Source organism: Chrysochloris asiatica, unplaced genomic scaffold, assembly GCF_000296735.1.
Source record: "Chrysochloris asiatica unplaced genomic scaffold, ChrAsi1.0 scaffold00046, whole genome shotgun sequence".
NCBI classification, from domain to species: domain Eukaryota; kingdom Metazoa; phylum Chordata; class Mammalia; order Afrosoricida; family Chrysochloridae; genus Chrysochloris; species Chrysochloris asiatica.
In genome coordinates, this window is record NW_006408564.1 from 2,776,147 (window position 1) to 2,802,331 (window position 26,185).

The window sequence follows — 26,185 nt, forward strand, 5'->3', positions numbered from 1 at the left end:
TAATTTGCCCAGTGAATCTTTCAATAACGAAAGTCGAGGCTTGAATTTTTTCTTCAGTTCCCCCAGCTTGAGAAATGCTGACTGTGTTCTTCCCTTTTGGTTTTCTGTGGAGGGTAGCAGGTCCTAAATCTGTGGTCAGGAAACAGGCTGGAGGCTTCTCTTGGCTCACATGGTGACAGATGATGACAAATCCAACATCTGCAGGTCAGGCAGCAGGCTGCTGACTCACAAGGTTGTGTGAGTTGGTGAATCCAAAATCTGCAGGACAGTAGACAGGCTGCTTGTTGAAAGGGTTTTAAGAGCATGTAAAATTAAAATGTGCAAGTCAGGCTGCAGACAGAAGGCTTCTCATAGTCCAGAAGTCAGAGCATGATGAGGTGAATGCAGGATCAAGAGAGAGAGTGTGCTTTGCAAGAGCATCAATTCATACAACCACCCCTCACTTATTGCCTGCGTTGGGTTTCACACACCAGGTAGGCCAGCTCTTCAGTGCAAAGGACAAGCCAGAAGCATGTACACTTCAGGAGCTCCCAGAGTTATTTTAATGCCCCCAGGATTTGATCATTTGTGGGCAGGTGAGTTGGAGACAGGGACCTAATCTGTCTCATAAGAATAATTAAAAGCTGTGGGAGTAACATGACACATGTAAAGAGTCTATGGAAGGTAGGGAAAAGGGCCTTGGTGGCAAGGTGGGGCTGGATTTCCCACTTAAAAAACTGTGAGTGGGTTGCCTGAAGTCAAGTCAAAGAGGAAAATGGATGATAGTTTCAAAGTGACAAATGTCTCAACTAGAGCATCAAATCAAGTTAAAATTTAAGACAAAATTTAGACTGTTTTTATAGTATACCACCAGTGCTATTGAGTCATTCTGACTCATAGTGACCCTATAGAAGAGAGTCAGAATTGCCCCATAGGCTTTTCAGAGAACTGCCCCATAGAGCTTTCAAAATTGTCAGTCTTTACAGAAGCAGAGTGTCACATCTTTCTCTCAAAGAGTAAGTAGTGGGTTCTAACTGCCAACAGACAGCAGCCAATCACTTTAACCACTGTGTCACTGCTTTCAAAGTATGTTGTTGTTGTTAAAGTGCCATCAAGTTATTTCCTACTAATAACAACAACCCTGTATAGAGTTTCCAAGGAGCTGTTGATAGGTTTGAACTGCCAACCTTAAGGTTAGCAGTTCAATTCTATCCTACAGTGCCACACCAGGACTCATTGTTTTCAAAGTCTATGAATAACAGTTGAGTGGGTATTATCTCATTGACTGCTGAAAGGAGATATTAGAGGGAGAGAGGTAGCACACCCAGGGGGAATTGTCTAGTGAGATTTTACAGTCAGATGAACTGCTCTTTTAATGGAAAAGTCTTCACACACTTTCAGTTTATAGCTACCAGTTATGGAGTACTTACCATATGTCAGGAGCCATGTACTGTTTATATATTATGTCATGTATTCCTCACCATTCTTCTATGATGTAGAGTCCTGATATGGAGCAGTAGGATAAGCACTGGACTGCTAAATTCAAGGTCAGTGGTTCACACACACAAGTCACTCTGTGGAAACCCTGTACGAAATGGCTATATGTCAGAACCGTCTGGATGGCACTTAACAACAACAGTGTGAGGTGGATATTGTAGAATTGAGAAAACTGAGGCACAGAGAGACTCAGAGACTTTCCTTTGATTGGTTTGGATTTCCTTTGATTGTCTAAGCCAGTGATGTAGGTCACATGTGGGTCCAACTCCATGGCTTAGACTTTTAATTACCATACTGTGACATTAATAATTTAGCAACAAATATTATTGGATGTTTCTAGCTTTAACTGATATCCAGCTTGATTGTACACACACATACATACGTACATAACTGAAGCAGTAGGGATTGTGGGAAAATACTACCTCTATCTTTATTCATCAAACTGTTTAGCTATCTAGCCAACCAACAATCAATCATTTAACCAACCAAATACCCAACCAACAAATTAACTAGCCAACCAAGCTAACAAACAACTACTCAACCAACTACCCATCCATCTAATCGATCAGCCAAACAATCAACTAAAAACAGCCATTCATCCAACCAACTCACCAAGTAATCAACTCACAAACCAACCACCCATTCATCCATACAAGCAGCTAATTATCCAAATTCAACCACTTACACAATCATCCAAACAACCAATGAACAAGAACCTACATTTATTGGGCGTCTTATACACTGGACTGCAAGGTCAGTTTGAGCCTCAAAGTCAGCATCTCAAACTACCAGCCGCTCCTTGGAACCCTATACAGGGTCACTATGAGTTGGAACCAACTTGAAGGCACTTAACAACAACAACAATGCTTGAAGCTGATTCTGAAACAGACAGGGTGCCTGCTTACACTCCCAACAGGGAGGAACCTGGGTCTCCTAATAATGAGAGCTATTGTTGACTTTGGAATTCAAAAACAGTATCTTCCTCATGTAACTCTTCAAATACATGAAGGGCACATAAGAGTGAGAATACAGATGGATAAGCACCTTCCTTACTCATGTGCAAAGACAGCTTCTTCTACTCTCACAAGCACATAGTCAACTATTGTTATTCATAATAATAATAATACTGTTATAGTTATGTTCTATAAAGTCACAGCAAACATTGGATGATTAAATATGGAACCGTTGCTTCAAGTGAAATATGAATTTCAATTCCTGTGAGACTCTGGTCACAATATTTCTATCTGTCAACCAATACATAACCTTGTTCTGTGTATTTCTGTTTAAACACTTTTTGTTTAATAATCTTATATATTGTTGAGTCACTGACATTAAACTCACGGTCAACAGGACCCTAGCTCATGCCTGAACAAAGCTCATCTGACATATGTATTTTCTCCATTAGCTACACCACAGGCTTCTGTTTAGAAGTGCTGCACAACACTTTGGTAGTAAACTTGGGGACCATTTTAAACAGTGAAATTGCCAACAAAAAGAACACAAATGCAAAAGCTGTATGGCTAATAGATCATTTGTTTACAGTATGATAACTGAAACAAGTCAGAGCATCCTTGTTCGATCTCAGCTGGGAATGTATGTGCTATGCTGTGTGTATCTGTTGATTTTAGGATTTCAAATAAATTTTAGTGCGTAGGCAAATTGGTTTCTACGGAGTGAGCAATGAGGATCCACTTTATTTACTCTACATACAAAATATCCACTGATTTCCCTGATTCATTCCACCCTTAGAACTGTGCCCAATATTTCACTTACAATGTGTCTGTTCCCTACCACTTCCTGTCACACCTCAAGGAAGGCTTCAAAAGTAAGGCTTTCAGAGAGGGAAGGAGTCTTCACATTTCACATGAAGGATCAAGCCTATCCCTTTGGAATACAGAGTTGATAGGGACAGGCAACTTAGACACTGACCTCCTAAAATGGGGTGGGGGTGTGTGTACTATAAAGGCGCAAAGTGGCTGGTTTACAAGTTTTCAAGAGGGAGTCTAGTTTCAGAGTGTTCGAGGGAAGGTAGAATCTTCACTGAATAGTTTTCATCTTGTCTAGATGGGTGAAAGGATATGGGGATGGGATTCTTTTGATTCAATAATGAGTAATCGTTATCATGACTCATTGTGATCATCACCACTGTAAAGGTAGAAGTTTTGTAACAAAAAGTGATGGGGAGTAGTTAATCTTACAGTTCAGAAACAGAGGACCTGAGGACCATCAAAAGAGAAGAGCATGAGCAGAATGTGGGAGCCTAACCAGAGAAGCAGAGACACCAGAGATAGAGGCAGTGATGAGGGCATGGAGAGATAGGGCAGCTGAGGACTCTAAACTTAATGGAAAGAGAAAGGCTGTGTGCTCATGGCCAGGCAGCTGGTTTGCAGAATGTGCCCTTTGGTTGCTTAAATGATTATATATTCTTGAGTGTTTCTGTGAACATCAAGAAACAACAAAAAAAACAGAAGGACTAGAAACCAATATAGTTAAATGATGACACATGGAGGGAATAGTAATCATTGCAATGAAACAAAATATGATAGGGTTAGTGCAAAACCATTGTTCTCCCATGTAAACCATCACTCAATTCACAAGTAAAAAGATTAAAAAAAAAAAAAAAAAAAGTAAGTCTTTCAACAATCTGGACCCTTATCACAAAATCTTATTCAGTCAGCCTTAGGCAATTGATAACTATCTTTCTAATGACCTTTCCTCCTTTGGTAAATGAGTCCTACTTTGCACAGAGTGAATAAGTTTACTTATAAGGAGCTCTGGTAGCGTCGTGGTTACGAATCAGGCTGCGAACCTTAAGGTCAGCAGTTCGAAACTACCAGCTGCTCCGTGGGAGAAAGATGAGGCTTTCTACTCCCGTAAAGATTTACACCTAGGAAACCCTGTTATGGGTCGGAACCGACTCGATGGCACTTAACAACAATTCACTTATCTGTTGTTGTCACGTGCCATTGAATTGATTCCGACCCATAACGACCCTGTGTAGGGTTTCCAAGGAGCAGCTGGTGAGCTTGAACCACTGGCCTTGCAGTTCAAACGGCTTTGCAGTCTGGTGCATTAACCCACAGTGCCACACCATATAATAATAAATTCACTTATTTATAGTAGCTTTCATCTGTATAGATCATGATAAACTGTAGATAATATTATGAAGAATGGGCATTCCAGAGCATTAATTTTGCTCATGAGGATCCAGTACATGACCAAGAGGCAATTGTTAGACTAGAACAAGGGGATACTGAATGTTTTAAAATCAGGAGACATATGTGCTAGGTTGGTAGCCTTTTACCATACTTCCTTAATCTATATGTTAAGAAAATTATCTGAGAAACTGGATTATATGAATATGAACCTGAGATGTGAATATGATACAACATTGATTGCTGAAAGCAAAGAGGACTTAAAATGCTTACTGATGGGTTGCACCTCAATGTAAAGAAAAAAAAATCCTCACCACTAGACCAACAAATAATATCATGATAAATGAAGAAAAGATTGAAATTGTCAAAAATTTCATTTTTCTTGGATCCACCATCAACATTCGTGGAAGCAGCAAGCAAGAAATCAAATGATGTATTAGGCAAATCTGATACACAATATCTCTTTAAAGTGTTTAAAGCAGAGATGCCCATTTGAGGACTAGGGTAAAACGGACCCAGGCCATGGTATTTTCCGTTACCTCATATGCACGTGAAAGTTGGACAGTGAATAAGGCACAGTGCAGAATAATCAGTGCATTTAAATTATGCTGTAAGGAGCTCTGGTAGCGTAGTGGTTATGAATCAGGCTGCTAACCTCAAGGTCAGTAGTTTGAAACTACCAGCTGTTCCACAGGAGAAAGATGAGACTTTCTGTTCCTGTAAAGATTTACAGCCTCAGAAACCATGTGCAGGTTCACTATGAGTCGGAACTGACTCCACGGTACTTAACATCAAATAAACAAATTATGGTGCTGAATAAGAATGTTAAATGTACCATGGACTGCCAGAAGAACAAATCTGTGTTGAAAGTACAATCATAATGCTCCTTAGAAGCCAGGATGGCCACATTTCATCTCTCCTACTGTGGACATGCTCTCAGGAGGGACCACTCCCTCGAGAAGGACATCATGCTTGGTAAAGTGAAGGGTTGGCAAAAAGAGGAAGACCTTCAACAAAATGGATCGACACAGTGGCAGCAACAATGGATTTAAACATATCAATAATTGTGAGTGTGGTGCAAGACCAGACAGTTTTTCGTTCTCTTGTATGTTGGGTCACTGTGAGTCCAAACCTCCTCTAGAGTACCTGATAACAACCACAACAACATTATCATGAAGGAGAGCCAGTTCCTTGGTGCAAGTTTCCTGGTCTTTTTCTCACCAATGCAGTTTTCACTTTTCTTAAAACTTTGTCCTGTGTCCTTTGTGAAAAATCTATCAAGGTTACCCCCTCGAGATTCCTCAGAATAGTCACATAACCTTCTGTGATTGTCTCTGCCTTGAATTAACTGGCCTAGCACACTCTATTAGAAGCCATTGTATTGGTTGTATCTTGCTCTCTGGATTGTATTGGTAAATCCAGGACAAGTCCCCAATTACTGTTCATTCTATAAAATTGGCTACATTATCTTTGATTGTGCTTAAAAGATTAATGCAATGATTTGCTTTATGAGCTAGCTGATCTTCACACAAAACTTGTTTTGATTATCCTTTTTCTTGAAGGCACTCAGTGAGACTAAAGCAGTGCAATATTGTGAGAATTTGCCTGCTGCCATCCACTGATTACAGAGACATATTTAAACACGTTTTGTTTTGAATAAATCCTTGCATGTATGAACTGGAACTGTATTAGCAATACTTTTTGACACATCCTCATATAACTATTGCATAGGAGGGAGCTTCAAGACATTCATGAAAATATTTCATTATCGTCTAATTCCATTTGCCACAAACTTTTTGAATCTCACTCCCCTTACATATGGACCATTCAGCTGTTGTGAAGTTTTAATAGTATTTAATTTTCCTTAACTTTAATTCAATTTAAATCCACATGTATTGGGGATCTTCTAAACTAGACTGCACCACTCTTTGAAATTGCTTACAAAATGCTCTCCTAAACATGAGGAAAAGGTTATTCAGACTCTCACCAAGACTACCGTAGCATCCCTGCAGCTGAGAGCTTCTTCCATACTCTAGGAGTATGAACAGGCTTTTAAATCATTCATCTGGCCCACTTGGAAAAACAAGAGAGTCAGTGATGCTCACCAAACAGCCAACTCTTTCATACCTTGGTTAGCTAGCAAGATTTGTGATTTTTCCACTGAATCTCCACCATCACCTGGTAGGGAAATGGACTGCTGACCTCCTAACTTTTGTCCTTTTGTGTCTGACTAAAAACAAACCCATGGATAGGTGAATGTTGCAGAAAACACCAGCCTTGTGGTGGCCTGGAACTAGGCGGTATTCTGCTCAGGGTAAAGATACGTTACAAATTAAATGTTGCAGTCAGTATGTAAAGCTGCAATAAATAGAAACGGAGTTACATCAAGGACGGAATTAAACCTTAAGTTTAAACTCCACAACACTATAATTAAAACTTAGCCTGTAGCAAATCATTCACTTGAGATTAAAGTATGGGGGAAGGAGAGGTTTGGCCTTACCTTTGCTTTCTACAATTTATAAGTCTGAGCTAACAAAAGCTAGCAGCCCTGCCTCCAAATCCAGCTCCCAATTAAAAACACAGTTTGAAAACCTTTAGGAGGCCTGAGGGGCCCCTTTGCACAGAAGCCTGCCCCTTCCCCCTGCCTAAGTCTATGAACAAATTTTAAATTATTACCTGGTCCCCTGATGGGCCTCCAAGTTGATACAGTGTTTTTTCATTAATGCATCATTACAGTATTGACACTGTGTTGGATTTTGCTTTAAAAACAGCCAGCACTCTGTCTTTTGAAAAACAATAAAAAAAGCAAATTGATAAGGCACCTAGTAGTAGACTTACGATCAACTGTTTAAACCAAGACATAGTCCTGGCTGGCTTTTTATCTGTGCTTTAGGGAGTAGAAATGGCAACCTCTCCGGGCTACTGACTGGAAGTAAACTTGTTGTTGTTGTTAAGTGCCATCAAGTCGGTTCCGACCCATAGTGACTCTGAACAGGGTTTCCGAGGCTGTAAATCTTGACGGGAGCAGAACGCCTCATCGTTCTCCCGTGGAGCGGATGGTAGTTTCGAACTGCTGACCTTGCGATTCGCAGCCCAATTCGTAACCAACCACCTTGCTACCAGAGCTCCATATGGTAAAGATTACATCCTTGAAAATCCTATGAGGCGGAAGTGGGCTGCAAAAATTAGCGAAAGAGAAGTCTTGACGTTTGAGCATTAGCTGGATTTTCGTGTTTGCCCCTCCCCACAATGCTTTTCATAGACTTTTTGTTGTTGTTTTAAAGGAAAATCACAGCATAGCCCTATAGAAACTGAACTATGTGCATAGTTTCACATTGTTTTCTTCTTTACACCTGATATCCCTAAAATAGCTTGATTATGGAATGGCTAGCTTACCTATAAAACGTTTTCTTTATTACTGTTTATCTTGATTTAAAAAAATAGAGATAATAGAATAAATGTGACCTTTTGTGGCTAAAAACAAAACAGCCAGCACTCTATGCACTTCAAATACAGATTCCAGGATCTCTGAACATTCTGCTCCTGGGTCTTTGTGTCATATAAAGAAAAGGCAAAAAAAAAGGAATATAAACTATCATGAATCATTTTTAGTACGTATTCCTCTTATCTCAATGTAGGTTGTTCGAAGCTATTTGGTGTTTTGTTTTTGATGGTTATTTCCACATTGTACACACCGGGGTTAGCTTAATGAAGACCTAAACTCCTAAAGCCATCAGGCATTTCCAACTCCCTGAAAACTACCCACCTCAAAAAAAAAAAAAAGAAAGGGTTTTCTTACCATGGAAATACATCATTTCATGTAAAAGGACCTAGCATTGAAATTGTGGATTTTATTTTCTAGACTGTGAACTGTTACCTCATAGACAATAATGGATTTATTCTGGTGGCTGAAGACTACACACAGGTAAGTGAGAAATTTCTACCAACCCCATGTCATGAGCTCAGAATGCATTTGGGTCAAGAGGAACATATTATGATGTTAAAACTTGTAGAAAATGATCTATTTTTAAGAGGTAATAGCGGGAGATTATAAAACCTTATTGCCATTCCTCTAAGGGTGTCTTGGAATACTGGTGTGGCTCTGTGGGTTAATGCGCCTGGGTCAGACTGCAAAGCCGTTTGAACTGCAAGGTCGGTGGTTCAAGCTCATCAGCTGCTCCTCAGAAACCCCCCTTTACAGGGTCACTGTGGGTCGGACCTGACTCGACAGCACTTCACAACAAACAACAACAACAAGAGTGGCTTGGTGTGACACTGGGTTAATTCTCTGGACTGCAGAATAGGGTTAGACCACAAGTTTTCTGGTTCAAGCTCACTATCCGCTCCTCAGAAATCCTATACGGTTGCTATAGCACCTAACACCAATAAGAATGTCACAGCCTACTGCTCACTAGGACCCAAAGAAATTTTTGAACTCCTGGTGGGGGTGGGGGTAGGGGTGGGGGCAAGCCCCAGGGTCTGCTCTCTGACATATAAAATGTTCAGTTTATACAACTGTTGGCTTTAGAGTTGTCTGTGCCACATAAAAAATTTTTGCCTCAAAGCTGAAAGTTCTTTGAAGAGTTCTGGGCAACTCTAAGGGGGCCTCTAATATTCTGAATAACCTCCTTATTAAAAACACACACACACACACACACACACACACACACAGCACAGGTTTCGAAAAGTTCCTTGGGAGAATTCCATTATCATTTAATTCCGTTTTCCCACAAACTTTATGATGCCCCTGCGTGTATGTATATATACGTTGCTGTTGAGTGTTGTCGAGTTGATTTGACTGGTAGCAAGCTTGTTTAGAGTTTCTGAGGAGTGGCTGGTGAGTTCACACTGACTTTATGGTTGAGTGTTTTCCTTACAGTGCCATACCACCAGGACTCTGCATGTGTATAACCACAACAATATGTATACGTATATATATATATATTGTTGTTGTTAAGTGCAGTCGAGAATGTTCCAACTCATAGTGACCCTATATAGGTTTCTGAGGAGAAGCTGGTGAGTGTTCTGACCCATAGTGATTCTGTATAAGGTTTCCAAGGAACAGCTGGTGGATTTGAATGACCAACTTCATGGTTTTCAGTCCAACAGTTACGCTACAGCATCATACCAGGATTCCATATATATAAATATATATTGTTGTTAAGTGTTACTGAATCAGTTCAGATTCGTATTTGTGATGACCTTGTTTGAGAAGATAAAGAGTTGATAGAGCAAGAGTCCCTATTAGCTGACTGGGAGCAGATGCCCTACCCTTTTGTCATAACTATGTAGGTAGAGATGGATGCTTGTTGCCGGGATACTGGAAAGGCACAGTGGGTATCTTCCAATGGTGACTCTTGGACTCACCAATGAAATAAATCATTGAAGTAGTAACTTCTGTGAAGCTGTGGCTGCTTCAGGTAGGTTCTGTTCATCAGCTTCATCCGCTTGTGGAACAGACCTGCACCTTCACCCCACGAGCCTCCCAACCTGCTCAGCCTGGGCTTGTTTGATGCCGTCTCACTTTCTGCCCCTCCAGTGAGGATAATTCCTCATGTAACAAACAGTTCCTTTGACACTGGCATATGTATACACACAGAATACAAATGTCCTTCTGGCTCCTAGTGGCAGTGCATGCCCACAGAGTTTGAAAAAGGTTCCAGCTTTCCCTGGAGTGCAAAAGACAATGCTCAACATTTAGTCAGAGAAATATTTCCTCCTCCTCCTTTGCCTTTTTGGTAAAGTTTATATGCCTTCTGCCTAAAACGCCCCAGGTGTGTAGTTGAGCCCACTCAGTTGGTTCTAATGGAATTGGGGCTTAGTTAATACAAAGCCTATGGAATGTATGTAATTTGGGAGTGTCATGCCCCCCACCCCCACCCAAGACATACAAGCTATAAATCCTCAGAGCACTTACAGTAGACCTGGGTTTTTTCTACATTTCTACATTGGCTTCCCGCTGGGAGTTGGCAGTGGAAGGCTATTCCTGCCAAGCTCTGTTCTGTGCATGTGGCCTCCCCCATTGGACACCATAGGGTTCCAAGAGTCTGGAGGGAATGCAGGAGAATGTTAATTTTCCAGGAGCCCTGGTGGCACTGTAGGATAAGCACTGGACTGCTAAGCGAAAATTTGGTAGTTCAAATCCACCAGTCACTCCAGAGAGAAAGATGATGAGGCTCTCTGTTCCTGTAAAAAAACACTCTGCGGAATTAGGATGTGGGGTTGAAATCCACATCATGGTAATGGTTTTGGTTTTTTGGTTAATTCTTCATTCCAACACTCAAAAATTGCAAACCCCAGCCAGCTCTAGGAAGGAGACTTGCAAAAGCACCACCCTGGTAGTGGGGGAAGAATTGGTAGGCCTCCAAAGACCGGAAGCTAGAAGCATAGGGGATAAGTAGTCCTTTGATTGGCTATGGCCTCTCCTTAAAGGGATAAGCAGTTTTATTCTTTGTCAACTTATTAACTGCCTGTGGACAAAATGGAGAGTGTTCTCAGAAAGTGTTTTAGAGAAAGGACTGATTCTCAACTGCAGGAAATTTATAGAACTGGTGAAGAGGACTGCCGCAGTCTCCTAAACGGGTCATCCAGGAATTATAAACAATTCTTTTTATTATTCTTTAGAAAGCCTGTTCACAGACTCTTTCTGTCTCTATGCAGTATGTTTTAATCACAAGGGATTGAGTACACATTAATACCTACTCCCTCCAAGGACAATGGTGTGTGTGTGTATGTGTGTGTTTATTTCAGCTGTAGCGCTCAGCGCATGTGACCCATGCCTGTAGAGGCATTCCTATCTGCTCTCTGGTTTACTCTGCCATCTCCCAGTTTATCACAGCTGAGGACTGTTCTCCATTCTAATGTTACAACAGTTCGGAAAAACTACTTTTTGTTCTGTGAAAGGTATTTCTGTCAGTTCCAAGACAACGGAGACCGTGTCTACTTTCGTTTCTTTTCTGATGTTTGTGCTCAGTGTTTATTCATGCTTCCCCATGTGTCTTCTTTTCCTCCCCGCAGACTGGAGACTTTTTCGGTGAGGTCGAAGGCGCTGTGATGAATAAATTGTTAACAATGGGTTCCTTTAAAAGGTAAGGATTTTATGGCCCCTTGTGTTCCCCCAGAAACATTTGCCTAAATAAAATAAAACAAACCAAGGTCAAATAAAGCAAGCCCAGACTTGACCCTGTGGCTGGTTTCTACTTGTGTTCATGCCCCAAAAGATCTCGCTGAAACCTGATGCTTCTTGCATGAGTGTTAAGAGTCTTACAAACTTGGCTCACAATGAGTTTCCTGTTCAGCCGGCAGAGTTTATTGGAGGCCAATACTGAAGTACAGTCTGCACTGTGATGTGATTATATCAGACTTCAGCAAGTCATTTTGGACAAATAGGGAGCATTTGTTTTTTACCTGGTCAGAAAGCAATGTAGTTTGTGTCACATTAACAAATCTTGGAAGCTTCCTGGGAATCTGGACCTCAGGGATGGTATGCCTTTTTGGAAACTTGTTGATACATTTTTTGAACCGTCTTAAGACCTGGTCCCAGATGGTAGTGGTGGATGTTGTGTGCCATTGAGTTGATTCTAACTCACAGCGACCTTATAAGATAGACAGAATTGCCCCACAGGGTTTCCTAGGCTTCAATCTTTCTGGGAGCCGGCCACTGGCTCTTTTCTCCTGAGTTCTAACCAACAACTCTTGATTAGCAGCCCAGCGCTTAACAAATGCACCACCAGAGCTCCATGCTCCCAGACAGAGGCAAGTTTAAGTCTGTTGTTCAAAGAAAACTCAGAGTGGATCAAACTCCATGTGTAGCAGGTTGTGAGAATGCCTGTTGTGACCCCAAATGAAGCTTATGTAGAACATCTTGCTCCCTGCCCCATGTCTCTCATGGACTGGCAAGCCATGCTCTTGGGAACCCCAAAGGCTGTGGGAAAAACCATCACTCCATGAGATCAGGATGCCAGTTATGTCTCCCCCTTCCCTTAGCCTCCCAGGAATAATAGTGGCCTTTGAAGTGGGGCTTTAATGGGAGTATTTGATGCTGTTAAATATATAATAGCAGGAAACACAAGGATGGACCTCCAGCTTGCCCGTGAGATCTAGTGCACATTGACTGCCCTTGGGAATAGCAGTCCCCAGTTTATTATTGCTTACACCCTCTGTGCCCCTGCCCCTCAACTGAATGGCTCAGGAAATGGGACTTTTAAGCCAGTCACCAAGACCAACTGAGCACTGTGCTGAAAGCAAGGAATTCAGAAATGATGACACAATTTTCGAAATGCCATAGCTTGTTTGTGCCAGACGTAGGGTTGGGGTAGGGAAGAAATGATACTAAAAAGCTGGCATAACTCCAATGATACTGCAATCTCAGCTACACCCACTTGCTCCCAGGTCTGCCTGGAGCTGACTGTACAGTTTTCTTAATTCTCCTTTGACAATTCAGGTCCAGTTTTCTTTTTCTCTTGGAGTCATTATGCACGTGCTTGGAAATGAACTCTGCTTGGAATTGGGCTTGGGCTGCTCCGGAGTTGTACACGACTTCACAAAGCTTCCCACGGCAGCTTCTGGGTTGTCTGCCATCCAGAGCATCACTCATGTTTCATTTCTTTATGGGGGTGTGTACATTTATATCATGCTAGCTTGTTTTCAACGTGGTGGGAGGAGGAGACACAAGATGAAGAATAACCACACACGTGTTTCCCATTTGAAAGCAGATTTTTCAACTTCTTTAACAAAATCATTTCCCCCCGCTGTTCCCCTCTTGGATATTTCTTTCAAACTGTTTAATTGGAGAAAGAGAAAGATTGTAGTGGGATTTAAATTCCAAGTCATCTCCTTAATGTGGGTGAAAGTATGGTTGGTATGAATCTTGAACTTTCTTTTTCTACTCTAGTAGCCAAGTTATTTGAGTAAAGAGAAGGGCGGAAACTTGACTCAGTTGTGTAGTGGCCACAGCTTTCATCCAAGAACTAGATGCTGAACCTGCAGGGCCTCTTTCAGGAGTCCCCTCTATGGAGCCAGTAGAGCAATGAGAATAGGTGAGCTGGGTTCAAATCCACACTCTGACATTTATTAGCTTCACAACTTAGACTAAATCAAGTTATCTCTTCTTGCTTTGGTGTGCTACACGGAAAATGCAAATAATAACAACAATTACTTCCATGAGTTGCTATCAGAGTTAATGAGATAATGATAACTAGAAAGTGCTTAGCATAGTGCCCAGCATATATTAAAGGCTCAATAATTGCTAGTTGCTGCCATGATTTTTGTTGTTGTGGATCTTTGCTTGGTCTTGACTTTGCTTTCTGCTTGGCACAAGGTCATATTTCTTCTGTAGTCACACTTGTCACAACAGGCCTCCTGTAACATGTAACACCTTGGATGAAATCGCTTGTGGTAGAGGACAGCATGCAGAACTTAACCAGCATGCAGTGCTAGCTGGGAGTATGAAGTTGACCATTCAGAGAAGATCTGCATTGCCAAAATACTGAAAGACAGTGACTTGGCAGCACTCTGGGATAGAAGTAATGTATCATGATAACCAAGTCATAGTCAAGCACAGGCTACATGCTTTGGTGAGATGAGTGAGCCCCAGTCAAGCTCAAACCAGATCACTGAGCCTGCCATCATCTAAACATCCTGACCAGTAGCTGGCTAGCACCGAGTTTCCTAAAGAAGTGAGTTTCATACACTAGAGCCCTATACAGTATCCCCCTTTCAGCCTCCCTTTACTACATCTTCCCTGGTGCATCGCTGCTGTTTCTTCCTCCCTAGGAAATTGAGGCAATGCTTGCCTGTGTGGGAGTGGGACCTGTCCCTCATTGCTCTTCCCATTATCTGGTGACTTGAGGGTGGTTGTGTTTACTTGGCAGGACGTTGATGGAAAAGGCTAGGCGCTTCTGGGTGTGCACTGCCATGTGGAAGGGAAACTGCTGATAGGTGTGTACAAAATCACGCTTGGTGAGAGTTCCTGCAGTGGTGTGGGTGAAAACAATCTAGGGTGCAAGATGGGGGCACTCCTGATCATGTTAGCTGAGTCCTGATGATTAGATCTGACTCTACCCATCCAGCTTACATAGTATCTAGGGGTCAAATACTATACCAGTAGCTTTGGTATATAATGGAGTTGGGCTTGACTACCTTTTCTGAACTAAGCTTGATAGATCTTATCTCTTATATTCCTCCCAACAAGTCTTATGTGATTGGTAATAAGCAAGACTACCTACATAATTTGCAGGCCCCACTGCAGAATGGAAATGTGAGGCTCCTTGTTCAAAATGTATGAAGAATAGCTAAAGAGCAAAAGCCAATCATTATACCAAGATTCGGGCCTTCCTAAGTGTAGGATTCTGTGTAGCTGCACAGTTCCCATACCTATGACTGTAGTCTTATGTATAAAAATTCCAGTTTTATAGAAGGAAATCATGAAGCTTGGCAAGGTAAAGGACTTGCCCAAAGTGTCTGTGTAGCAGAGTTGGATTCAACCATTCTATACTCTGAGCACACACAGAACTTTCTAGTTTCTGTCCTTTGCCTGTTTCTGTGTAAAGTGGGATTGTGCGAGGAGCTTTCTTCAGCTTCATTTGAAAGGTGGAGGATATCTGAGGAAGACGGTGGCTCAGCAGTGTGTCTCTTATCTGGGCAAGCGGAACTTTCAGGGAGGTCAAGTGAGTGGTAAGATTTGCCTGGATTTCTTTTAGTTGAGGTTGATAAATCCTTAGACCATATGAAGTTCCCAGACTTTACATGTTTTCTCATGTGATACCATATGCCTTGTCAGCTTGTTTGGTGTTTAGAACAGAGAATACGTCTTCATTCTTATCAATGAAAGTAAGTGCCCCTTTGAATAATGACTCATTTAGGATTATTCATTGTAGCAATTTTCTTTTTCATTCATATTCATGCCTAGTAAAAGCCTTGCATTTCATTTCTTCAAAATCCATACTCTCCAGTTGTCTTGGGAGTGCTGTGGCTCTGTAGGATAAACACTGGACTGCTAACCACAAGGTTATCAGTTCGAGCCCACCACCTGCTGTGTAGATGAACGATGAGGTTTCCTGCTGCCTTAAAGATTTGCAGCTTCAGAAATCCCATACAGAGTCATTATGAATTGGAACCTACCGTGGCACTGTATGATCAGCACTGGACTGCAAACCACATGGTCAGCAGTTGAAACGCACTAGCTGCTCATCCAAAACCCCCTACAGGGTTGCTGTGAGTCAGAACCAACTCAAGGGCCTTTAGTATCAATAACAACGTGGTTATCTTAAGGAGGTGATTCAGTGGTTGAATTCTTGTATGCCATGTGGGAGACCTCGGTTTTCCAGGCAAATGCGCCTCAACTTCAGCCACTACCTGTTTGCTATTGCATGTTGCTATGATGTGGAACAGGTTTCAGTGGAATTCTAGACTAAGATAGAGTATGAAGAAAAGCTTACTTTTCTTTCATAAATCAACTACTGAAAACTCTTTTCCAAGAATCAAGAGCCAACTACCAGAAGGCAGGTAAGAACAGCAAACTGGTTCTTTGTGCTCTCATTCAGTTTCAAAATCCTTTCCTTAGGATTCGTTTATTTCTTACTCTCTTACCCCAGTAATGCAAACTTAATATTGTTCAGTGTCCAGGGCTATATGGAGGGAAAAGCGATGCAGCCAGCCAGCGGTAGATAGTCAATGTTCCTGACAGGGCCGCTATGAAACTCTAAACTCAGATAAGGAGACTTCAGGTGGAACACCGAATTCATCACCATGCTGCCTTGAACAGTGGCTCAGCCTTTTTGAACGTCAATGACTTTCCCACCAAAATAAGCATCTCTAGCCCTTTGGGGGGCAGGGTGCTGTGGTTCCATATGATAAGCACTGGACTTTGAACTACACAGTCCAAGGTTCGAGCCTGCCAGCTGCTCCATGGCAGGAAGATGAGGCTTTCTGCTCCCATTAAGATTGAAAGCCTCAGACACCCTATATAGGGTCGCTATGAGTTGGAACCGACTTGAGGGCACTTAAACACAACAACAACAAGGTGTTTCAAATCCACCAGTCATTTCACAGGAGAAAGATGGGAGGCTTTCTGCTCCCATAAAGACTTATTTCCTTGGAAGCCTCTGAGGTAGTGACTCCATAGCACTTAGCAACAAAGTAAACTATATATGATACCTTACAAAGTATAACATGGTTGCACATACAAGGGGGCTTCAAAAAGGTTGTGGAAAAATGTCACTGTCTTTTTATTCCATTTTCCACAAACTTTTTGAAGTTACCTCACAGAAGATAAAGTTGCCCCATGCCATATATCTACAAATCTCTGAAAGTTACTTCTTTCTACTTATTTTCTTGTTGTCATTTCCACTAAAGACCCTCAGAAGGTGCTTTCTCTGAAGCAGTTCCCACAGCACACAGCTTGGGAGTGGGAGTGGGATTATGGGCATGGGCTCTATGGTGCATTAGTACCTTCCTGGGAGCATTTAAGATATACCCATGCCCTGGCTGCATTCTACGGAATTCCTATGCAGTTAATCTGGAGATGTGGTCCAATCACTGATACTCATCAGAACTACCCATGTGATTCCTATATACACTTCAGTTTAAGAATGACAGAGTTAAAAACATCTGAGCACCAGTCTAGGTATTTCCACTTAGGAGTTGTCAGACAATGGACAACTTTAAATCAATAACTTTGAGTTTTCTCTGAAATGGGGCTAAAAAGGTTTACTCATGTACTTGCAGTGATGGTTAAATGTAATAAAACATGAGTGATTGGAGTTTCTCCAGCTGGAGCATGTACACATACATAAAGCTGTCTTGAGCATACCAGTTCCATGTCTTTTATTGTGACTATAGGAGAAAGGCTCGCAGAATCTGGTCAGCTGATAAGGATTAATCACATGAGGGGGCTTGAAAACGTTTATGAATAAGTGGAATGAAAAGATAATGGAATAATTCCACAAACTTTTTGAAGGCCCCTTGTATCCTAAAACTGGTCCATGCACAACAGCTCTCTGATCCAGGACCCCTGCCGCTGTAGTCTTCCTTCATTTCCTCTGCCTCTGTTAGATCCCCCAGAAAACCAACAAAAATGTCTGATCGGGTCCCTTTCCCAGACAGATGAGACCCTAGGCAATCTTTCTGATATTTGCTTCTCAGATTACCTTCTGGGATCTTCTTCATGGTGGGCAGGAGGGGATCTGCCTTGAGTGCCTTGGTGGTGGTTGAGCTCCAGCGGGACTCTCTGGCACAGAGAGGATAAAGAGCAAGAACAAAACTCAGGCTTGATGTCAAGTAGGGGTCCTTCTATAGCCAGATGGTCAACTGAGTGCTAAGATGACATGAAAAACTGTGTCTTTTCTCCTCTCTTCCCACTTCCTTTCCTCTTTCCCCTATTCAGGCTTACTTTGTTTCATTGTGCTTCACTGTAATGCATACGGCAGACACTGCTGGTTTTGTTTTTACAAACTGAAGGGTTGTGGCAACGTGTATAGAGTCTACCAACACCATTTTTCTAAGAACATGTGCTCATTTTATGTCTCTGTGTAATATTTAATAATTCTCACAATACTTCACTTTTCATAATGCTTTTAAATGCTTCATAGATTACAGTATAGTGTAAACATAGCTTTTATATGCACTGGGAAACCCCGGAATTCATGTGACTCGCCTTATTGCATTACTCCCTTTACTGCAGTGGTCTGGAACTGAACCCGTGATATCTTGGAGGTATGCCTGCTTCTAGAAGCAGGGCGAGTCCTGGTGGTACAGTGCTTATCAAGTTTGACTGTTAACTGAAAAGTCAATGATTCAAACTGACCAGCATTCCTAGGGAGAAACATTAGTCAGCCTGCATCTGCAAAGATTGTTGTTGTTGTTGATAAGTCCTGTCAAGTCGGTTCCTACTCATAGCAGCCCTCTGTAGGGTTTCTGAGGAGTGGCTGCTTAGCTTGAACTGCCAACCTTGCCTTTCAAACCTGCCTTGCATTCCAGTGCATTAAACCACAATGCCACACTTTTACAGCCTTGGAACCTTGTGAGGTAGTTCTCCTCTATCCTAAAGGGTTGCTTTGTGTCCAAACCAACTCAATAACAATGACTTTCTTGGCTTTATAATAAAACATAGCTTCCTCATGTACAGTTCTAGGATTTAGCCTGCAAATAAAGTGCTGATTGTTTGGTTAAAAGGGTAAATATGACTTTTTGGATACTTTAGTTGGGGAGAACTGAAGGGGACACTGTAATGAGTTTAATATGAAACCCAAGCAAGAGCAATTGTCACCTAAAAATGGGTAAAGACAGGCATCCTCATAGAAGAAGGATTGAGTGACTTCTGCTCCTATCAAATGTCCAGAATATGAGTACATACCTTAGAATTTTTGCTCTTGCCAAATAGTAAAGTGTCTTCCCTTATTTTGTATGTATCTAGGAGCCCTGGTGTGGTGCTATAGGGTAAGTGCTGGACCGCAAGCTTGGTTTGAACTGCAAGGTCGGCAGTTCAAACTCACCAGCTGCTCTTTATAAACCCTATACAGGGTTGCTAGGAGTTGGAACTGACTCAACACTTAACAATTTTGCTTGAGGAAGGAAAAACCAGTATACCTGACCTTTGGCTTGTTGAGAAAGACTAAGTTGACCCCAACTTCTGACAGTCCCATCTGTGCTGTATAGTGCTTTTCAGTGGCTGACTATAGAAATAGATTGCCAGACTTTTCTTCCATGGCATCTCTGGGTATACACGAGCCTCAGTGTGTGGTAACCATGTGTCACCCAGTTACCGGCAAGTATATCGACACCATTTTTCCAACAGAATGGACTCACTTCGTGTCTCTGTGTCACATTTGGGTAATTGTCACAGTATTTCATGCTTTTTCATAATGCTGTTGCACACTTAGTAGACTACAGTATAGTATAAACATGGCTTTTATATATGCTGGGAAGCCAAAAAGTGGATCGCTTTATTGCCACCTTCACTTTATTGTGGTAGTCTGGAACTAACTTCACAATATCGCCAAGGAATGTCTGTACTGCCAGAGAAAGTGCTCACTTATAGTTTTGCCTGGGGATCGATCAGTCTTTTCTGTTTGTTTTGTTTTTTTCTGTGCCTGGTACAACATGCCTGAGCTCTCACCCCTACAAATCCACTCATACTTTCCCTATGGGGCCTGTTCAATGTCCTCCTCACCTTGCCTCGCACACGTTCACTAATATAGTTGACTTGTGAAGTTTCCTATAGAGACCCCTTCTGCTATTTAAAACACCTTTTCATCTTAATTATCTAGCCCTGCTATAACAGAAACATCACAAGCGGGTCTCTTTAACAAACAGAAGTTGATTTTCTCACCGTTTGTTGTTGTTAGGTGCCGACAAGTTGGTTCTGCCTCACAGTGACTCCTGTGCACAACACAATGGGACATTGCCTCATTCAACACCATCCTCACAATTTTTATGTCTGAACCTATTGCTGCTGCCATTGTACCAATCCATCTCGTGAAGGGTCTTCCTCTTGTTGCTGACCCTCAGGCTCACAATTTAGGATGCTGGGAGATTGATTCAGAATGCTGTTTCTAGGGGAACATTTTCTCTCTGGGAAGGTTCTAGGGCAAGGTCCTTATTTCTTCTGAGTTCCTCCTTCTTGGCAATCTTTTTGTGGCTTGCCATCTCTCTTCCCAGTTCTGCTTGCTTATTTGATTTCTTGTATGTAGCATAGTGGTTACGAATCAAGCTGCTAATCTCATGGTCAGCAGTTCGAAACTACCAGCTGTTCTGCAGGAGAAAGATGAGGCTTTCTGCTCCTGTAAAGATTTACGGCTTCAGAAATCCTGTACAGGGTCACTATGAGTCAGAACCGACTTCACTGCACATAACAACAACAGCAACATGTGTGTGTATATATGTGTGTATGTAGCAACTGGTGAGCTTGAACCACCAACCTTGCAGTTCAAACTGACTTTGCAGTCTAGCGCATTAACCCACAGTGCCACACCAGAACTCCATATATATAAAGATTCATTTATACCCTACACTGAATTGCAAACCATAAGTCAGTGGTTCAAACCCACCAGCTGCTCCTTGGGAACCTACAGCACTTAACAATATCAACAACAATCCTACCTCATTAACATAATGAAGATAATCCATTAACAAATAGGATGATAACCCACAGGTATAGAGGATAGAATTTATAACACATACTTTGGAGGCATCATTCAGTCCATAACACCTTTTTAAAGGAACTGGACCATTTCTACCCCTGTGTGTACACAGTGAGCCCCTGGCTGGATGGCAGGAGTCAGCAAGCCTTCCCCATCTTTGGTAATTTCATTATATTTTCGCAAAATACTCGGGCCCTGCAATCTAGAGAGTGTTAAAGGAAAAGTCTGTTATGTTTGGATGGCTGCTTTCCTTTAATGCCGAGTGCCCCACCGATGTTTAATACTCAACAACTCATGTAATGAATGTAATGGCTTCTTGGCTCCCTGCTGACCTGACCATTTCCACAGAAGTCTGCTTTGTCAGAGGTGGCATTGAAGGGAACAAGAAGACAGATTGGCATGGACAAGTGTGTTTCTGGGCCAAAGTCTCTGGAATGCTGAGGGGATGGAGATTCCAAAGGACTGCTCTTTAAAATCCTAAAGCTGCTACTTGAAGACCCCCAGTTACAGCAATAACAGTAATGCTCTCATCTTCATCATAAGAACATCCGATCTCATTTTTTGATTACTAACTATTCAGGCAAGGCATGCTTCCAGGCACTATACATGTATTACCTTAATTAGTCCTCATAACAACTCCATAAAGTCATTACTGTCATTACTTCCATATTATAAAAGAGGAACTGGATTCGGTGGTTCAGAGTGTTTCGGTAAGTTGTCCAAGTTCAACCACAGGAGTGAGTGATGGAGATGGAATTTAACTCTTGTCTCTTGTATTCCACAGAGTGTTGTCCTAATCATCATGTTTCCTTTCTCATAGTGTTTTCTGCAAAGGTTGTTTTATAGTACATGCTTGTTTTGCCTCAAGAGTTAGTGAAAGAAAGTCTTTTGATCCTACTTAGACTCCAGAATATTTCAGTTCTGACTTGGTTTAGAGCAAACAGTTGTTGTTGTTAAGTGCCATGGTGTCAGTTCTGACCTATAGCAATCCTGTACTGGGTTTCCAAGGAGCACTTAATCGGTAAGCTTGACCTTGCATATTAAACCGAACTTGCAGTCCAGTGCTTAACCCACAGCGCCACACCAGGATTCCAAAGTAACAAACACTTAAAGAAGATGGTAGTGGTGGTGTGCCATGGAGTCGGTTCCAACCCATAGTGAGTCTGTATTGATAGCGACCCTGTATTGGGTTTCCAAGGAATGGCTGGTGAACTTGAACCACTGACCTTGCAGTTCAAAGTGACCTTGCAGTCCAGTGCATTAACTCACATCATCTCACCAAGACTCCAAAGTAACAGGCACTTAAAAGAAATAGTAAGAACATGGTGGTGGTGGTGGTGGTGATGTGCCGTGGAGTTGGTTCTGACTCATAGGAACCTGCATAGGGTTTCCAAGGTTGTAAATATTCATGGAAGTAGAAAGCCTCATCTTTCTCCAGTGAAATGGCTGGTAGTTTCGAACTGTTGACCTTGAGGTTAGGAGCCCGACTCATAACCACTATGCTACCAGAACTCCTTTAAAGAACATGAAGGAAATCTAAAAACCTAATTTGAGGGTGTTACATCATCAGCATGCACCTAGGGTTCCTAACGCTTTTCTCTATTTTCCTTGAAGTTGGCTTGCAAACTTGAAATTGCTTTCTGATCCAAAGTGGTTGCTGAGATCTAGCAACGACATCTGCAATGCAAGCTGATAGGAGTGTTCAGGGAGGTTCAGAAGGCCAAGTCAAATTTGTTTACGAAACAGTTTCATATACAATTTGTTTTTTAAGCAGCCTCATTGTACAGTAATTCTGGAGTCCTAGTGTGGCACTGTAGGATAAGCACTGGACTGCTAACCACAAGGTCAGTAGTTCAATCCCACTATCCATTTCTTGGAAATCCTGTATAAGTTTGTTCTAAATTGGAACGGACTCATCAGTACTTAACAGGGAAAACAACATCCAATAATTATCCTTTGGCATATAGTCCTCACCTGGAAATTTTGCATACTCAATAGTTTCTGCTCCTAAGACAGAAAGAGAAAAATGACTATTAATACCAAAGCAGTTGCACGGCAACCCCATGTATGCAGTATAGCATTGGACTTCATAGAATTTTCAACAGGTGATTTTGTTCTAAAGCAAATTTCGTCTGCAGTGCCTCTGGATGAGTTCAAACTGTCAGCTTTTGTGCTAGTATTCAAATGTTTAATCATTTGTGCCACTCATGGACTCCTATTAATAGTCTCTGCTACATTCAGCTTGCCTGTTTGCTCCAGACCACATGTTGTTATTAAGTGCCATCAAGTGGGTTCCGGCTCAGAGTGACCCTGTGTAGGATTCCTGAGGAGCAGCTGCTGGGTTTAAACTGCTGACCTTGTGGTTAGCAGTGTGATGCGTATCCTGCAGCGCCACACCAGGAGACCACATCAGGTCTGTGATATCCTGTGATATCCACTTTGAAAATCCCCAAGAAATGAAGCTCTGTTAAAACTTCTTGTTTCTGTCACACTCTACATGCCCAATGCATTAAAGAAAACAGAGATCACAGCCACAATCTGATTCACCTGTGTATTTGCCCATGCTAACCCCAAACAATGAGAAGCAGAGTTTGCAATAATTTGATGAGTAATAATCATATAACAACGACCTGAACAACTCCAATGCACCTGGGTACTGATGTATATCGAGCCTCGATGGCATGCCGTGCCATGTGCTGAGTGCCACACAGGCATTATTGTGAAATGGAGAGACATGGCTTCACAAGCTTGGCAAAGCCCAAAGAAACTCCCCCAGCATCCAAGTTTCTCACCTCAAATGGGCTTTGCATTAAGTCATTCCCAAAGCAGAATTCAGCTATTTCCTTCTACTACTTTCTACTTCAACATAAAGGCACAGAAAATGTAATATTTTTGATGTGAGAATTATTGTGATTCCATTTCCCACTTTTGTTTAACAAGTAAAGCTAATTTTTATGGAAGGGGCCATGTGATTGGTCAAAGAAGCCTGCAATTAGGTGTGCTTCTTGGGTATCCCTTCGTGTTGTCTTTCACGCGAGGCTCAAAGCAGATGTGGCAAGGAGAGCACTACTCAGCTTTGAGTGGGGCTCTGTGACTTCAGAGGCTCCTCTCTCTAGGAATGCTCTCTCCAGGATGACTGGAAAGGTTTAGCCCTGGAGGTGGGTAATTGACACGTATATAGAGTTGTTGAGTCCACAATGGTACTGATCTGTGGGAGATGTGTCAGATTGTTTGCACCTGTGTTCCTGCTTACAACGCACTTACAGTCACCCTGAGAGGAGGAAAAACAATGCACAGGAGATCATTAGCTAGTGGGACGCACCTTGTTCTAAAATGCAGGACTATCAACACTGTCTGCATATTACAATGAAACAGGGAACTTTTTAAAAATAACTAATACGAGGTCCTCAGCCCAAAGGGGCAGGGTGGTAACTTGAGTATCCATTTATATATATATAAAAAATTTAAGTTCCCTGGGTCATTCAAAAAGGCAGCCAGGATTGAGTGAGAACTCCTATTTTTTAAAAAATAACAGTGTGCACACGTACAAACATGCAGGACTTAGAAACCGAGGGTTTGTTCATTTACATCTAATTTTTCCAGTTTTTCTGATGAGACCTCAGGCCCATGGGATCCTTAGGAGCAGACTATCCCTGAGGAATCCATAATTGGGAAGCAGTTTAAATGCATCAGCTTTGAAGGATGCGAGTGCTGGGCAGAAATCTCAACTGCCTTGCTTACTAGCACAGTGATAACTTTGGGGAGTCTCTGGATAGTACAAAGGGCTAACATGTTCAGCTGCTAACTGAAAAGTTGAGGGTTCAAGTCCATCCAGAGGTTGTTTAACAGAAAGCTCTGGCAGTCTACTTGTGAAAGAATCAGCCACAGCAAACTCTTTGCATCACAGTCCTGAGGATGGTGCAGAGTCAGGCAGCAGTATGTTCTCTGGTGTGTGGGGTTGCCAAGAATCAGAAGCTGGCGGTGGGGGTTGGGGGGGGCGCATTAACCACAACAAATAATCCTGGACCAGTGGCTTCGCCTTTCTGAACTTCCTCACCTACACAAAGTAATCATGTTTCTGCCATTGGAGATAATGTTTACTTTGCTAGCAGAATAATGTATTTATTTTTAACCGGTATTGCCTTTTTTTTTTTTTTTTTCTTAATCTATGTGAGATGTGGATGAGATCAGCATCTGAAATTTCTGCCATGGAACGGGATTTATTGTTGATAGTTCTCTGCTAGGAGCTCCGGTGGCTTACAGGGTTATCCATTGGGTTGCTAATCACAAAATCAGCACTTCAAATGCTCCAGCCACTCTGCAGGAGAAAAATTTCTGCTCCCATAAAGATTTACTGCATGGGAAACCCTCAGGATCACTGTGTGTCAGAGCGTACTGAACAGAACAAAAACCCTCGGCTTAATCTACAGAAGGTGTGGGCCTTTCTCATGGCTCACTCCCCTGTCAGTGATCTGCAGCTGAGCGGGTCCTGACCATTGCAGTCACATGAAGCTTATTCTCTGCTAATGATGGGTGCTCACCAGTGAAACCTGTTAGAGTGATTTCTAGTCAGAGGTCTCAAAGGCAATAAAGCCAGGGCTCAGGAGTCCTGCTTGGCGCTGTGGGTTACTGAGCAGAACTGCAAAGTCAGTTTGAAGCGCAAGGTCAGCAGTTTAAACTCACCAGCCGCTCCTGGGAAACTGTATACAGGGACTATGGGTCAGAATTGACTTGATGGTACTCAACAACAATCTCCGCTGTGGAAGACACATAGTGCTGATCTTAAAGAAGAGTCCAGTCTCAGTAAGAACGTGCTGTGGAATGAGATGGTGATGGACACAAGAAGAGGAGGAGAGTATATTTTGGATCCTGTGGAGCAGTAGGAAAAGTACTGAACTGAAATCACAAGGTCAGTGTTTTGAACCCATTAATCACTCAGGGGAAATCCTGTAAATCCTTTAGGGTCACTATGAGTCAGAACCAACTCCAAGAGGCTTCCCAACAACAGTCTCAGCAGCTAGATCACCAGCAAGTTGGCCTTCCATCCCCCTGGCTTTCTGAGATGTAAGGATTAGTAAGGAAGTTCCATGGCAACAATCCCTGCCCATCCCCCACCGTGGATTTTTCCTTTCTAAGTTGCTACAGAGAACCCACTTTACAGCCCAACAAATAATACAGGCCTGTCACATTATCCTCCGCTTACTTTTCAATTCAGAGTTGTTTGTTAATGTGCCATGGTGGGTCTGCATGTCAGTGCCTCTCTTGCCCTGCATAATTGCTGTTATTTGCAAACATTTTTGATGTTTCAGGATTGTTTTCTAGGAAAACTATATAGTCAAAGTGAGCTAATTCAAATAAGTCATTGCAGGTAAAGTATCTCATGGGCACATAGTAGGTGTTTATGAGCTGTTCAAA

At 42.1% G+C, this 26,185-nt stretch overlaps 1 protein-coding gene across 1 annotated transcript in view; it reads left to right on the forward strand.

The window, feature by feature from the left end:
* CACNA2D3 (calcium channel, voltage-dependent, alpha 2/delta subunit 3) overlaps positions 1-26,185 on the forward strand; it is a 1,461,104-nt gene that overhangs the window by 1,309,510 nt on the left and 125,409 nt on the right. Inside the window, exons 30-31 of the mRNA XM_006862056.1 lie at positions 8,494-8,556; positions 11,649-11,719. Coding sequence (XP_006862118.1) covers positions 8,494-8,556; positions 11,649-11,719 — 134 coding nt within the window. The remainder of the gene's footprint in view (positions 1-8,493; positions 8,557-11,648; positions 11,720-26,185) is intronic.